The sequence below is a fragment of the Phaethon lepturus genome, unplaced genomic scaffold, assembly GCF_000687285.1.
Source record: "Phaethon lepturus isolate BGI_N335 unplaced genomic scaffold, ASM68728v1 scaffold39265, whole genome shotgun sequence".
NCBI classification, from domain to species: Eukaryota; Metazoa; Chordata; class Aves; order Phaethontiformes; family Phaethontidae; genus Phaethon; species Phaethon lepturus.
Window position 1 is genome coordinate 21,942 of NW_010540547.1, and position 16,961 is coordinate 38,902.

Genomic DNA, 16,961 nt, shown 5'->3' on the forward strand with positions numbered 1-16,961 from the left:
ACCATGTGGGGAAAGTGTATGGGAATTCTAACTAACCAGGGTATCTACTAATAGGCCCCAGTCCGGTAAAGCACTAAAGTACACATGTATGTTTAAGTATGTGAGTGGTCCCAATGTGGTTTCAGTGGACTACTTGCATGCCTATGTGTATTGCTGGATTGAAGCTTTTGGTGAGTAGAATAACTTTTATTTATCTCCTGAACCAGTTTCACAAGCAAAACATTAAAGAATTACTTTAATTATATATAAGGGGAACTTATTAACACAAGAAAGCGTATATTGTAAACAGGCATTCTTTTACGTATGTGACTGTCATGATAGGTGATTGTTAGAAAACCTTTTAATTCTTCTTGTGCCTTGTTTATGATCTGTGTTTTTGTCAGCTGGGACAATAAACACTGAAGCCCTTTTCATAGACACATAGGACTTCTGGGACTTTAAGTCTGTCTTGGTCAGTGTCAGATGTTTCAGTAATGATCTTCTCAACGGAGATACTTTTTGTCCTAAACGGTAAAAAAAAATTAATCTTAAAATAAGATTTAATAGCCAGAGTACAAAAATAATTACTCTGTTTTATGCGACTGTAGACATTCATGTCTCTTTTACTGTTTTTCACTATTTACGAAGTTCTTGACCTGATTCCTGTGGCAGGGATTTTGTGGATTAACTGTATTTTTCTGTTCAGCAGAGTTAATTTTAAATTAGTTCCAGTTTTGTCTACTGGTCCTTTATTCTAGTATAATGTGTGAGACGCTAAGGTTATGAGATAGTGACTAATAAAGGAGACCGATATTTCGTAGTACAAAGTAAAAGAAAATTAAACCATCAGCTGACTTTATGTCTGTATGCCACCTGCTGTTTTGATTATTGGGTTTCTTCTGTGCATCAAACAGTTCCAGCCCTTTCAGTCTCCTTCACATGCTCATCTCCAAAGAAATTTAACTTGTCTCTGAGACTGTTCTTTTTCTTCTTTCAAAACAGAATGGTCCATAAAATGCACATCATCTGAAGAACAAGGCACAAGTAATTTTACAAAAGAGCTGTACACTAGCTGTAATTTGTTACACTTTTATATCCCCAAATGTTTTGGATTTCCTTCTTGATTGCTTTACACAGAGTAGGGGTTTTCATGGAGCTTCTTCATTTGCTCCATATTTTTACCCAAATGATTCTGATTAGTATGTGTGAGATGGTTTCAAATTTTTTTTCTTTACATTTTATTCTAGTTCAGCAGCACAGATCTAAATAATCCTTTCCAAAACAGTCAATTTTAAGAGCTACCAGTCTGCTTTTATTTTTATGCAAGCCTGTTTTAGGCTGAAGATTAAGATTTAAAACACTAAAGCCAAGATTGTGGAATACATGTGATTCTTGCTGTAATTTTTTTATACATAAAACTTGAAGTCTTAGCATTACTTAATAGTAGGGTGCTCATGTGAACAGCTCTGTATGAAGGCTTTTTTAAAAAAAAATCAGCTAAATTACATTCAGTTCTGTTGGTTAATAGGATTCCATTGAACAATGATATGCTTCTCTATTTAAGTATTATGCACCAGAACTTCTTGTGACCAAAATAGGTCTCTGAAAAGAATTCTTTTGATATTTTGTATGTAAAGGTGATATTAAATTATCAGGATGTTATACTTCAACTTCAGATTTTGTATTTGTTTAGGAAAGCCCATATTGTATATTCTTAACAAGTAGTCCCAGGATTTTTTCCACATTGCCTATTTATATATCAAACCAACTATTCAATGTATAAAACAACTTTTTAGTATTTGTAGCATTTATTCTACAACAGCTTTTCCAGATGAAATGGATATTATTGTGGTCTGATGTATTTTTAAAAATAATCTTTTTCTTCCTAGGGCGTGGACATAACTACAGCTATGAATGATCGAGCAGTGGCTCAGAAAAGGCTTAATGAAAACACATTTGATTTAGAGGCCATGTGCATGTTAAATCGTGCACAGGAACAGGTAATGTTGCACTTTTTCATCAGCATTTTGATGAACTTAAATGTTTACCTTTCACAGCAGCTGATTTTTCTTACGTTTTTAAGTACAGGTTTTTGGAAGCCCAGTTTATGGTCACATGATTAAAAATTCTACTTTTATTTTGCACTTCATAACACTGATCTTGAGGACAAAGCAAACCATGAACTTGCTAGACTTTGAGCTCAGGCTTTAGGGTTAACGTACAAAGATACTCAGCTTTATGGAGCATCTGCTTACAAATGAGTCTTATGAACACAGCACTAAACGTAAGTGAGGAACCATTTTGAAAATTACTGAGAAGCAACAGAGAATTGCCAAGGAAAAAAGTGCACATTTTTATTTTGGTCTTACGTTTGATTTTTATTTTTCAGATTGATGCCTGGGCTCAATCAAACTCCATACCTGGCCAGTTCACAGGAAGTACTGGAGCACAGATTCTGTCCTCAGATGAGCTGACCAACAGTGGTCCCCAAGCATGGATTAGAAAGGTAGAAGTTATGCAGACATACTTGTCTAACTATCACATTTTAAATAGCAGTGGAAGTATTGGAAAAGGCAAAAAATGTGCCTTAAAAACCTATGGTAATGCATGTGTGAAATACAACAGGTTGAGTTAAATCATTGTCTTTGATCAATTTAGATACTTGCTGCTGCTGTGTCCCATTTTGTGGTGCATTAAGGTGTTGTTCATGACATAGACTACTTCAATAAGGTGTGCGTCTGGTATTTGAGTCAGATTGGTTCATATATACTGTTACCTTACACTGAAATGACATTCATGATACTCTTATGGTTGCAGTGGTAGGTCCATCACTACTTTTACAGGATTGGGACAGATCAGGGAAGGTTTGATCCTGATGTTACTGAAGTCAGTGATGTTTTGGCATCAACCTCAGTGAACCAAGTCCCAAGCTGCCATTTTGTTAGACTTGGTTCTATCTGGTTGCTACTTTGCCTCTATTTGTATCACCAGGGTTTTCTGGGAGCCAATTATTTGGAGTATTAAACCAGGAGTTGCAGTTGAGTTAATAAGTTTAATGTTATCCTACAGTGAAATAGCTACGTCTTACTGCAGAGTAATACTGTTTTATTTTTGGGGTGTGGTGCGTCATACATACATGCGTTTTATAATTTTAATAATTCATGTTTCATCTTTGAAAATGAATACTGAACTGGTTCTCTTCCAAGAAGTAGAACTGAGGAATTCAAGCAATATCCACCTTTCACACAAAACGAATAATAAGTTTATGGTGGTCAATTTTGCAAGTAATGTAGTTGAGTGTACGCTGTATCTGCTTATCCTTCCAGAATGCAGTGTTAAGACAACCCTCAAAACTGGTGGGTTAGATTTTTGAGGTTTAGGTAGAATTTTCCATAAAACTTTGTGTAAACTGAACACAAAAGTCTGTAATTACAACATCCTAAAAATAGAAATATCTTTGCCAAGATTCACTAACTTGTTTTTCCACTTTATATAGCCAAGCAATACAGAGAGCCAGGCAATGCAGAGATCCAAGTTACTTGCTAGATGGGAATCTTTTGGGCTCTTCTCTGTATTAATACAGGGCATAGATGATAAAGTCTTATTTTAATAATTACTAACTTTTGAGGTGGTAACAAAATGTTGGCTTTGATGACAATAATTGTCCTTGGCAGAGGAACTTAAAAATATAAAGCACTCAGCAGGGGTGTATTGGCGAGAAAAGGAGAGCTGCTCCTCAGTGAAGCTTGTGAAAGAGATCAGCAAGCCTAGGAGAATTCTCCCTTTCTGCATACCTTGAGTGGGTTCCCAAGGCAACAGAAAGGGAGCATCGTGATCATCTCTTTCCCAAGCCTCCTCTTCTCATCCCATTTTTATTCCTTGAGGTTCTGTGGTGGTCTTCTGTACCTTTACAGTAACAGGCTAACAAAAATGAAGTGGAGAAGGCAAGTGTGTTTTCCCGCTGACATTTAACTTCACTCTGTGATCTGCTTTAAAAAAACCCAACTAACCAAACAAACAAAACAACAATAAAATGCTTTATAGGGAGAAAATGAGAGAAGAGTCTGGTCTCTGGCTTGTGGGCATGACTGCTATGAGGAGCAGAAGCATATCGGAACATTTTGTTGAGTCTAGAAGTAAAAGTGAGCCAGCAGAAGCACTTACATCTGTCCCATAGCTGCAAAAATGTAATGGTTTGCAGTAGTAGGCATCCTCCCTAGGTTTCTGACAAACCATCATGTGGTTTGTCAGAAAGGAAGCTGCTACTGGAAACAAGAAGAGTTGTTGGGTGAAGATGATGAGGACACAGTCCTCTTTCCTGCTCTGGCATTCCTCAGCTTGACTTCTTTTGCTCTTTCCAGGTTCCATATTTGCACGCACATTGCCATCAAACTCATGAGGTGACAAGTAGTTACAGTCATGAGCCCGCTACAAAATGCATTAAGGGCTACACAAGACTTGCCCTGTGATTTTTAGGAATGGTGGGGCCTGTGAAAGCCTTCACAGAACTTAGGTTTGATGAACTTAAATGTGGAATCGCATCCTGTGGTTAGAGAATGATTTCACAGAAAAAAGTGCAGCAGGGATAATGGGTTATGAATGCATGTTATCTTTCTCAGTGACATGAATGCAAATCAACCATGAAATGCAAAGTACAGATTGTGTTTTACTTAGGCATTTGAAGTCATGTAACTTAGTTCCTGTTAATTATGCAAAGTAGCACAGAGATATCAGACTTGTACTCCCTTTTTTTGTCCTAAGAAAATGCATTTTAACACTTAAAAAAAAACCCTAGTATTTTTTAATTTTTCATCTGCTAGTAGGGCTGTGGAGTTTCTTGGGGTATGTTGTGTGTGTAAATTTAATGCACGTTTCTGACTGAAGATGTTGAAGATACTGTTTACTGAAGGCGTTTTGCTTGGGAAATTGCTGTAAGCAGCTGCCGTAAGAGGACTTGCAGATGTACACTAGAGCCCATGTCAGCTAGTTATTTGTGTATCATTAAACAAAGAATTAGAACAGGTACAAACATTGTGCTTGACAGAGATAATCACAAAACTAGATACATGTAACAAAACAGAAGAGTGGTGTCAGGACAGGAGAAAAATTGAAGTACTTGGGGAACGTATTTCGTAAGTGCTGTCTTCACTTTGCATTTCTTGGATTTCAGCCTTTTTTTTTTTTTTTTTTACTTAAAAAATTACTCTGGAGAGGTAATATGTACTCAAACCAAAATATGCCTGCAACTTCAATTTTATCTCAAAGTTTTTTGAGGGAATTAGTTACTGAAGTGGATAACGTGGCATACTTGAATGATCGACATACCAATTAGAAGTATGGTTTATTTTTCTAAGCAATGTGCTAATTCATGATGTTCATACATAGGGTTCTGAGCAGTATTCATAAAGGAATAATATGTTGTTAGGTTTCTTGTATTGTTAAAAAAGATTTATGAGCAGTATCATCTTTTTTTTCTTTTGAAAAGTGGTTTCTGTTTCAGTTTATCATCGTTGGTGTAATCAGTTCACAAATATGACTGGCTTGTTCTGGAGGTTGCTTCTTTTTTTTTTCTTATCTTTTTTCTTAGAAATACACTATGCTGCTGAATAAATGCCAGATCAGAGGAAGTGGTCAAATATTTTTTTTTCCAAGCAAAATCTGTGGAGGTCTGCTTACTCAGACTTTCCCAGACTCACCACTTGTTTCTGGATTTATCAGCATAATTCTATAGCCTAAACTTGCTCTCCAAATCAAGGTTTTTGCAACGTTTTATGCGCACAGGGTAGTGCTTGGAATCTGTTTTCATTCAGTTGTGCTGAAGTATGACACACAGTATTACTGTGACTGTTAGAATGTTCTGCTTTGTGTAGCAAGTTCTGAAAAGTTAAAGCGTTCCTTCCATTCTTCCACAGTCATAGCAGATGAGTAAAATGGTGGAGGTAAAACTTGCACAAGGACTGCTGACCTTCTAACAGGGCCACTTACCAAAATACAAATATTCCTATTGCTGTATATAACCCAATGAGCTTTCCTTGGAAATGAAGGCCATGTGGCAAGTCAAATCAACTAAATGATAGTTGTATTGGACTGGCTCCCCTGCTCAGTCCTCAAAATGTGCTATCCTCAGCTCACTTTCTACTGATTGTATGAAAAAGCTGTGACCAGAAATCCTGAAGGTGATTGTGAGTGTAGGTTTTTGTAAGGCATTTGATGGGATTCTTCAGAAAGGTATTCCTCCTTTTTTATCGAGGAAGGAATGTGGCTGCTGCTAAAAGTGCCTGTTTATATAATGGAAAATTCAACTACTTTGCAAAAGTTTTGCCAAAGATAGATACTTGTACCTGGTACTTGACTCAGAGAAGTTCTTCGGAGTTAGTCTTAAAGTAATCTTTAAGATAGCCCATTGTGCTGCTATAGCTGAAACTGTCCACCTAGTGCCTTTAAGGCTTCATTGTCTTGTGCTTAATCAATTAATTGCTCAGAAGAAATAAACCTTCCTTCTGACAGAACTTATGTGTTAGTCTCAGCATTGTGAGAAGGAATGGGTATTTTCTGAGAGCAGAAATTGATGATGTATTTTAAGATCTCTTAAATAATTATGGCTTTAATGTTTTGGATGTTGTGGGTGCTGTTTTATAGATTGTTCGGCTCAATGCTGTATGGGATCCTTTTCCCAAAGACAGCTGTTACAGTTAAACAGCAATGACTGTTCAACTTGTGTTTCAGCAAAAAACCTGTAAAATCGTCTTCCAGGTGTGATATTTTTGTGTGTTTGCTTCTTTAAGCCCTTAAATGCTAATTCAGGCATTCATGTCCCCCAAAATTTTCTGCCCTAACATAGCTTTAAAAGGGGAATAGTTTTAATTAAAAGCCCTCTTAATTGACCAGGTTTTACTCTGTAGCCTTCTTTTTAAAGGAAACACATTGACATAAGAATGTGGCTTATTAGTTGTCTCCATCTGCTGGCAGAATGGAAGTGTGCTTTATTTGACTGGCCTTTCATGGAATTTAGAGATCAAAAGATGAGGAAAAGGATACTAACTTTTTGTGCAGACTTATTCAAATTGAGGTTAGTGAAAGAAAGAGAACAATTGTTTTGTAAATAATTGTGACAACAGTAACCAAAGACTTAGAAACTTGGGGGTTTATTGTATTACATACTCTTCAATTTGATATCCTCCTTATTGGCCAGATCTGCAAGGGTACATAGCTGCTGAATAGTCCTGTGAGACTCGGCCTTCTATGATTTTTAAAACTGAAATGAAATTTATATCTTGCTGCTTTGCCCTTGTTAACATTTCTACTCTTATGTTTTCAAATGTAATTACAAACACAAATTACAAATTACAAACTACTTTTTACGCATATTCTACTAAATCATGGGCTGAGTGAAGTTGTCTGTCATTTGAATTATAAAAAAAAATAGTTAAATAGAATATAATTGTCCAGGTGACATTAGAGATCTATATTGAGTTATTATTTAAAAACAAAACTGAAAGAAGAACTTCCCCTGCTGCAGGCCTTCTATGCTTCTTCAGTAAACTGAATAAAAGTAGGCTTCTCTTGGCTTCTTTCATCTTGGTACCAGAATTAACTTCATTTAGCCTTTTAGTGTGATGCACAGGTACAGCTATTCTGTAATGAAACAAAACTTTCATTTCTAATTCCTTGTTGTCTTGGTTCTGTTGTATGTGTTTAAGAGTCAGCATAGTGTAAAAAATTCCTACTAAAGTTATCAGATAGGATTCTGAATTCACACATTAGAAAAGGTGTTTTTAATAAACTCCACTTGGGAATTTAGAACTCTCTATTTCCAGTATTCGGAACTTGTTCAGGCTCTGATAATTCCTATATAGGAAGTCGGGGCTTTGATATTTTTTTTTTTTTTTAAACTACAGATATTTTGATTCTGTTCTTTCTACATCACTTCTAACCCCTGAATTAGTACATTTACAGGTGTGATGAGAAAGCTAACATTAAAATGGCCTCATCAAGAAATTGCACTCTGTCATTTGTGAACTGAATACACACTGGTGATAATGAAACAGATGTTTACATTGAAAATTCTATCATTGTAAAGCAGGTACAAAAGAGGAATCGGAACCCAGGGTGACATTGGCTGGGGTTTGTATCATTCTCGGCATGGTTGCCCTTTTCTTATGAGAGGTTCCTGGAAAAGAGAGGGGAGGATGAAAATGGAAGTAAGTAAAAGCCGTTCTAGGTGTATAGATTGAGGCAGTTTGTATTGAAGAAACTGATTATCTCTGTGTACACACACACACACTGCATGGTCTGCACCAGTCAGAAAAAAGTTGAACTGGAGAGGTGTACTTAGCCTCTCTATTCTTCCATCAGAGCACTTTGTTACTGAATGCAGCATCCAGTTGCATGATCGACAGGTATTGACTGTTTAATAGGTGAACATTTGGAGAAGTCCTGCCACAATCTTCAGCAATTTTTAAAAAAAATTTTTTTTAACACCATGTATAGTGGGGATTACACACATACGCATCATTAGTGTGTGTCAGTTGCCAATCTGAAATCCCCTTAAAATCTTTAGTCTCTGCAAAAGTAAGACTTCTGGCTTTGTTTATGTACTAATAGAAATCAAGGACCTATCAGGCCTTTGTCCAAATCTGGGAAATGCTTACTTTTGCAAGCTCAAGTCAAAATAAAGGAGGAAAAAAAAAAAAATTGTTCTATTAATTTGCTTTGATAGTAAGTGAAATTTTCACAAAAATACTAGGCATTGTATCATCTAACCTACTATGCGAAATAACTGATGGACTTATCAGTGCCAGTGTGTAAACTTGTATATTTTAAGGCAAGCAATTTTTTGCTGTGATGGAAATGATTGACTTACTTACTTGGGTCAGTGGGGGGGGCAGAAGAGAGATGATAGTTCACAGAATAACCTGTGAACTTTCACCCCTCTATATGGAAACTTGTTTCAGGGTCAAATCCTTGTAGCTGCCTTCTTGCCACGGTCAATGCCAGCCCTACTATTCACAACACTGCGGCCATCGAGGCCTAGGTACGTAAACATTTAAGGAGTTTTTAAAGTTCTTTACATCAAAACAGATTTTTAAAATTTCTGTTTATAAGCTTTCACCATTTAACAACTATTATGTTAATGATTTGAAAGAATGTGAAGACTACTGCTGCTAAACTGTGTGGCTAAGCGCCTTTTTTTCCCTTTTAAAAAAAAGAAAAGAAAAACCTGTATGTTCCATGTGGATTTTCAGAGTAGAACTTGAATGTGCAACTGCTGTATAATAAAATGGGAAAACTTTTTTTTTATATTTAAAATACGCCTAAACACTATGTGAATGTCATTACTAAATGTGCTTGTATTTTGTTCAATAACTAGGTACACTTGGCACACATGTTGCCAGTTAAACAGTTAACACTGCCTCCTTTCACAAGATGAGAAGAGATGCATTGGAACCAAAGTAGCGTGTTTAAAAATGGACGGTTATCATTTTATTAAATACATGTCTGAAATGGGTCACTTGCCACTTTTGGATTGCATTAGAATTTTCTTAAGTCGTTCTTTTTTGAAAACATTGATCTGTGTCTCGTGTGTCTGCGTGAATTCTGGTTTATACAAGATGTTAATGTATATAAAGCTAAGGTGTATTTTTTTTGAATTGAGTCTGTAAAAGGTTGTTAGAAACATTTTTTGGAAGCTCCCACTTTTTTTAAAAAACCCAATGCTAACTTTAGGACTTGTTTTACTTTTCTTTTTCTGGATAGGATCAGTTCTTAAGAGCAGCCCCTGTAACTGGAGGAATGGGAGCTCAACTGATGAGAAAAATGGGCTGGAGAGAAGGAGAAGGGCTTGGGAAAAACAAAGAAGGCAGCGTTGAGCCTATTATGGTCGATTTTAAGACAGATCGAAAAGGTAAGCCCTTCCTTAAATGTCTTATGGCAGCATAAGATATGATAAACTTCTCATGTCTGTTTTGGAGATAGGCAAAATGACTTCAAAGTAGTAAGCTTTTTCTGGGTACAGCTTCACTGTAAATTAAATTAACAGAATGATGCAGATGATTTTGGTACTAGTTTTTCGAGCCCTGGATTATGTATATAGGCTTTGTCCTTATGCCTGTGAACTCTTCCAGCCATTCTTTAACTTTCCCCAACCTTCATCTTCTGTTTTAAAAAGTCCTTCTCAGTGGTTCTTAAATTAGGGATGTGCTTCAGTTGGATGTATGGAGAAGGCACAGACAGGGAAATGAATTGTGGAAGAGCCTTTGTGGTTCATCTAGAACCACAGGATAGAACTGATGGAACTATTCGATCTTCTTCTAATCTGGGGTGAAGGACAGAGGCGAGACCTACAGAGTTGAGTTACTGCTGCCTTTCAGCTGAAGTCCTGACATGAATAGACTGTCATACTGATGTTTTTAGGTCTTCCAAATAGATTCTGTTTCCTTTTTTGTCCATCTGATCTCACTGCTGTTCCAGCTCCTAGTTTGATCCTGCTTTGCAGGCACCCCAGCTCAACTACAGTGATGATTCCCTGACTGTTTCTAAACATTGCGGTAGCAATCTTTCCTCCTCTTCTTTATATAGTCCATATCCACAGGTGGAGAACTGTTGCACTTGTCCCATTTGATTCAAAGGAACTATCCTTTTAATTACAGGCAGTGTAGTTTATATGATTGGCCATCTTGCCAGCATAGTCAGCAAGAGCTCTGTTTTCAGAGTGAATGTTTATGAAGATTTTCTGTCTGAAATAGCTGTACAAGTTCTAACCATTTAAAATACAAGATGCAGAATTTCAGCAATCAAGATGTATGATTTAATTGTTTTGTTGTGCATGTTACCAAAATAAACAATTTAACACTGACTGCAGGAAAATAAGTTGTTACCGTTGTTCTCCTAAATATTAAAAAAACCCCACAAACAGGAACCTCTAGTATATTAAATAGATCACATCTAATATTAAAGCATGAAAATACTTTGGATTATGGGTTTGTATTAGCTTTTGTCAATGCTCATAATTGAGCTTGGAAGAAAACAAAGTATGTAAATGCAAATATTGTGAAGTTTATTTGCAGAGATGCTGTTGGAGTTGGGGGAATCTTTAGGTGTCAAAATTGTTAGGTCTCAACACAGAGATAGTTCAGTACTGCTCAGGTGACCAAACTAGCAGTGAAAATACAATCTTAAGTATTTAAATATTAAGTGCAAAGAGGTAGAAAAGGAGAAGGCAAGCCTATGTTAGAAAAATACCTATTGCTTTCTAAATTCTAAAGGCCTTCTAGCAGCATAATACGGTTTTATAAATAAAGAAGTGCAACAGTCTCAAAGTACGGAACACAGTAATACAGACATCTTCATTTTACATGAACAATGACCAAACTTGCTTTTCAGATGTTTTTCTTTTGTGCAACCTTTCTATTTAAAGAAAAAAAAAAAAAAAAAAAAAAAAAACACACCTGGTGACAGAGTGATTGCCAAGTAAATATTTGGAAAATATTTTGTTACTTTTACTTAGTTACTGTGGTCTTTGTAGATGATGATTTATGGAGTTCTTGCTGCTGGTAAGAGTCCCTTCAATTTATCTTGATTAATACCAGTCAAAGGGAAGATGAAAACAGTCAATTTCGGTATTATTTTCTCAAGTAGCTTGCATAACATGGTTATGGATTTTTGTGGTGAGGAGGGAAGAGTAGAGCTCTGTTCATTATGTTGCTTGCTTCTTGTCACATCATGGGAAAGAGGCAGAATTGCTGCACAATTTGTGAACTTTTTGAACATTGAAAACGTTTTGGTGATACACGGCTCAAGTTTCCAGTTCTAGAACTGTGCCCCAGGATCCTCCTGTGGTTTCTGACAGAAATCTCCTTGATACCTGCAGAACTTGACACTAAGGTTTCAAGGATCAAGCTCTAAAGCCGAGGCAGGATCAGGTCCTCATTGTGCTAGGCATTCTGTAATGGGTAGTTTGCTCTTTTTGCTTTGGAATGCTCGGTTTTCAATAACAGTCAAAAATGTTAGATGGAATTAAAGGATGCCTCTTCTGGCATGTGGTGGATTAATCTGAAAATACTGATAACCTTCGTGATGGCCAGACTTTGCTTTAGTTTCATGGTTTTAAAGTATTTGATTATTACCATATGTGCAATCTTGCCTGATAATTTCAACAAAAAAATCTAAAGGTGTTCTGTGTTGATAAAGAATATTTAATGTTGAGCCAAGTCCATATATATATGGGGGGACAACTTGCATTGTGAAGCTGCAGCATGTTTCAGGCATTACAAAAAAGCAACTGAACGGGGATTATACATTTTTGACAAGTAGCTGAAAAGCTTCTTCAAACATTAGTTTCTTTGATGCTTAAATGTATAAAAGTCAATTTTTTAAAAAGTTCTGTGTAGAGGTTTAAAGAAAAATCTGAAATTTTTAAAAGGAGTCTGTCATTATGTAACCCATTTCTGTTTTGTAAGGGTTTTTAAACAAATTTTTAGAACTTGTCCCCCAAATAAAATACTATTTCTAGGTATAGGAACAAGCAGTTTGCTAAGGAGTTACTCAGTAGGCTGCACTAAGACATGAACCAAAAGACTGTCTGCCTTTGCCATAGCTTTTGCTTAGACCCTGTTTTTTCCAGACGCTAAGTGAGATCTGTAGTTCTCTCAGACAGCACTGAAACCAAACCCTTGAGCTTTGCTGTTGGCCAGTAAATTGTTGGTTCGTTGTATTCAGAGAAGCTTGGTCCATCAACAGAGCTTGTCGGAATCCGTTGATGCTTTTTTGAAAATAGCTCTTGACTGAAAATTACAGATTGAAAATCCCCTGTACCAGGGACAAGATGTGGAAGACAAGTGTCAGTGACTTAGAGTGAGAGAGAGACACTATTAATGCAGAGAATGACATAAGAGGTTTTTTTTGTTTGGTGGAAAACTTTGGTTATTTTGGATATAAAATTCTGTAAGGGGGAAAAAAAATAAAAAGAAACTGTTTCAATTATTGTTGTCTATGAGGGTTTCAGGCCATTTGAAAAGTCCGTACTTAGGAGCTGCATGAATATTAGGATGAAAAAATGTGGTAAGGAGGGAAGGATTTTCTTGTAAAGCAAAACAAAACAAAGTGCCACCCAAAAAAACCCTGAAGAAACTGGAAACAATTGCAGTATCTCCCTGTCTTTATTCACCCAAGCCAGGAACAGAAACAAATTGAGGTAAGCAGCAAAGTAATGTTGAAGGGTTGAAGTCTGAGCAATTCTGAAAAAATGCTCAGGTATTTTGTTTATGTCTGTTTGAGGTAATGGCACAATGAATGGAAAGAAACTTGAGTCACTTCATAAGCATGGCGTGGTTACTGGCTTTTGATACATTTTTGGCAATTGTTACATTTTATTTCTTACTCTTGTAAGAGTTCAAAAAGAAAAATGCTCAGCTTCCCTGTTTCACAGTGACTTCCATTGGAATTTGTCCCTTTGTATTGACTGGGAGCCCAGTTTCATGCTTTTCTGCTACTTTATATTCAGGTGTGATCGCAGTCATGGTAATTGGGCTGTGAACTTGCACATAAAGGAGAAATATTTGAATACTGTTAAATAAAGAGAGCACACTTTATAAGAACACCACTGTGATATTCGTATTCATTCAAAAGGACATACTACATTTACTGTGTAATGGAAATACTTCAAATGCTTAGTATGTCAGAGGCAAACAGTTAAGGTAGTGGATGACTTTAGTGTTGCACAGAACAAATACTGAATGAGAGAATGTTTTTAAGTTTCTTTCTTGTTAGTGTTTCTCCAAAGGCAGGCACAGAAAACCAGGTATTTCCTGGCTTGCATAAGACTACTCAAAGTTTTCTGCTACCTGGCTTGTTAAGAGTGTTACTAGAGCAGTTCAGAAGAATGTTATGTGTAGTATGGAGGGGAAAAAAAAGCTGGATGAAAGAGAAAGGATGAAAGTCTTCTGGAAAGACAGTTGTATGGTGTCTCCAGGTTTCATCTCCACTGATACATGTTATTGCTTTACTGATGAGAATACAGAAACCAGGTGGGGATCATAAATGTAAACTTTATTGTGTTTTGTTTAGGGCTTGTTGCTGTGGGAGAGAAGGCACAAAAGAGATCTGGACATTATGTTGTGATGAAGGATCTTTCAGGTGAGATTCTCACGTGCCTAAAAAAAATCTAATTTAAAATGATTGCTCTGATAGTGGCACTGAAATGTCACCTACATTTTCTCTTTAAGGTAAACATCCAGTTTCTGCATTAATGGAGATCTGTAACAAAAGAAGATGGTCACCACCTGAATTTGTGTTGGTGGATGATAGTGGGCCTGATCATCGCAAACATTTTATCTTTAAGGTGCGTTTGAGTTTCCTTGTTTACTGTTGGTTTCTGTATTAAAGGTGACGTAAATTCATGTGGATTATATGTTTATATACAGATATAAACATCAGGAGTGGCTGAGGGCTGCTAAGCAGTGTCTCAATGCTAAAATTTCAAAGTCCTTTTTCTGTAAAGGCCAAATTGGATCTCTCAAGCACATCAATCTGTCAGTCCATCAAGAAACACACTATTCCACTTTCAGTAAAATTGTTAACCTATGTGGTGTATTCTTGCTGTTAAGTTGCAGGTGTGGTGTTAAGTCTTACTGTTGTAAAGGTGGTGAGCAAGATTTAGTTATTCTTGTCCTTCAGTTATCTTATGTTGTGGGCTGCTTTCTTCATGTGATACCTTGTATTAGCAGTTACTGTTTGGGAATGATTGTGCTTACAGGCCAGATACAGATTTTGTCTACCCTTAAAGAGGAATTAAATAGAGAATGTGCTTAAAGGAGCTCTGCAGTGCTGCCTTGAAACAGAAGTGAAGAGGCACTTTCTAACACTTGCTTTTTTTTCCCCTCTCTTTCATAAACAGGTGAGAGTCAATGGAAACGAATATAGGCCTACTTTTGCCAGCCTTAATAAGAAGCATGCTAAAGCCACAGCAGCAACTGCGGCTCTCCAAGCGATGGGACTTGTACCAAAGGAAAGCATGGTTAATACCACCATGTTTAGGAGTGCCTCACACCGCTAGATATTGTTTTTTATATTGACATTATTTCAGATAATTTTACTCTGCACAAAAATGGTATTTGCCCTTTCATGTTGTAAATACATTGGCAATTCCCACGTTGTAAAAACTGTACAGACACCTTCAGGTTTTTCTTTTGTACCATCAAAATGTATTTAAATCATACTTAGTTTTTGGTATGTTTATATTGTTTACATTAGTGATGTAATTATTTCTTAAATGACTAAATCAGACGACAGACTCTGGCGGCATCAGTAATCTAAACCCTTGTTTTAAAACAACTCATGCAATTTCTCTTCAATACGGAATGTTAACACTTTCATACTGTTTTGTACTATGCTGCAGTTTTCCCCGGTCTCGGTAAAGCTACTCATGCACTTTTGCCGGCAGCTGGTGAAAGATGGTGCGGCTTACCTTAGTCTAGTCGAGGCTGGCGTGTACTGCTGGACAGATACCGGGCCAGTACTGTGACCCCTGTGCGGGAGCACGTGGCAGCAGCCCTGTTGTACAGTGTTAACGCTGCGGCTTCTCTTTCAGTTTTGTTTTGGGGGTTTAACTCGGTGGTGCACTGCGACCGGCCGTACAGCCCATACTCTAGGACACACGTGATTAGGCAAAAGACTTGCTTTAAAAAGGGATGGCAGAAAGTCCAGCAGTGGAACCGATGAGACTTGCAAATGTAAAGGTGACTCTCCCTGCATGTTCTAAGAAGGGAGATGATGGAGTTGTCTATTCCAAACAAATTAACACACTGCCTGATGTTGATTGTATGAATTTGTGGTTAATGTGAATTTTAAACTCTAACAAATCTACAACTGGATTCGGGGGCGGGGGGGAGGGAGGGAATAGAATGATGCTTAAAATTGTTGTACCCAACTTGGTCAATAAAGCAGCACAAGTTCATAATCTTAATCACTGGTCAGTAAACAGTAATTAAAATGTATGCCAAAACAACTTTCTGAAGAAACGCACAGTATAAAAGTACACTTTATTAAGATTATCAACAGCTGTTGGGGTTGCAGAGTCAGTTCTAGTCCTTTTTGGTTGCTTTGGACTATTACCAAATTAATTCCTTGGGCTTAAATTTTCCATAATGGTACTCTGCCCTCAAGGAGACAGCCTGATCCAGAGTTTTGGCAGTTTGACAAGGGAGAGGATGTAGAAAGCTTTTCCTCCTCCTTTTTTTTTCTTTTGTTCTTTTTTTAATTTAAGAAGTATTAGTACTTTAGCTATGTGCACTTTGAATTGGAAAGGGCATTGTACACCTCTTGCCAGATTTGTCTGAGTTACGAGCAGATTGCCAGGATTTATGGGCTCTAGTAGTTCAGGTGCTTATTTCAGAAAAGTCTTTTTGAGGACTCTTTGTATTGCATCTACTGACCAGAGCTGCTTCTGGGATGGAAACAAAATACAGTTTGCACGCAGTAAGGCTGTGCTCAGGCCTAAAGCGAATGATCTTTGCAATGGTAGTAGGAATGTGGAGGTGAAGTTGTTACTAGTACCTCTTGTTCCACAAAGAAAGGAGACTTGTGCGTATTCCATCAACTGTTATGGAACAAGGTATCTTCCTTGCCCTAAAGGGACAAGGATCAAGGTCTCATGTTGTGTACAGCACAGAAATGGTATTTGGTTCTCCACCACACATTTCCAAGAAATAAAGCCCCTTGTTAGTCTGTCACAGTGCTCTAGAAATGCCTAACTTAACTTTTCATGGACATAGTTGTCTTTAATTAAACTTTTTACCCCTTCGGCTTCTTGCCTTCAGTCTCTGTACTAAGTATTTGAAGATCTCCTTGCCTCATTTGCTGAACTAGTTGGAAGGTGTGTATAAAAACCAAAAGTAACTATGATGGTAGAGCAATAGAAGGATCTACTCTGGGAGAACTAGGTGTTGTATCTGTCTTGGCTGAAGTCTGGCTTTATGATGTATGAC

At 37.1% G+C, this 16,961-nt stretch overlaps 1 protein-coding gene across 1 annotated transcript in view; it reads left to right on the top strand.

The window, feature by feature from the left end:
* Window positions 1-15,940, top strand: part of LOC104621075 — a gene marked incomplete at its 5' end in the record, with an annotated part of 37,389 nt that extends 21,449 nt beyond the window's left edge. Inside the window, 6 exons of the mRNA XM_010287465.1 lie at window positions 1,869-1,979; window positions 2,369-2,485; window positions 9,736-9,883; window positions 14,044-14,112; window positions 14,202-14,317; window positions 14,873-15,940. Coding sequence (XP_010285767.1) covers window positions 1,869-1,979; window positions 2,369-2,485; window positions 9,736-9,883; window positions 14,044-14,112; window positions 14,202-14,317; window positions 14,873-15,031 — 720 coding nt within the window. The remainder of the gene's footprint in view (window positions 1-1,868; window positions 1,980-2,368; window positions 2,486-9,735; window positions 9,884-14,043; window positions 14,113-14,201; window positions 14,318-14,872) is intronic.
* Between the last annotated feature and the right edge of the window lie 1,021 nt (window positions 15,941-16,961).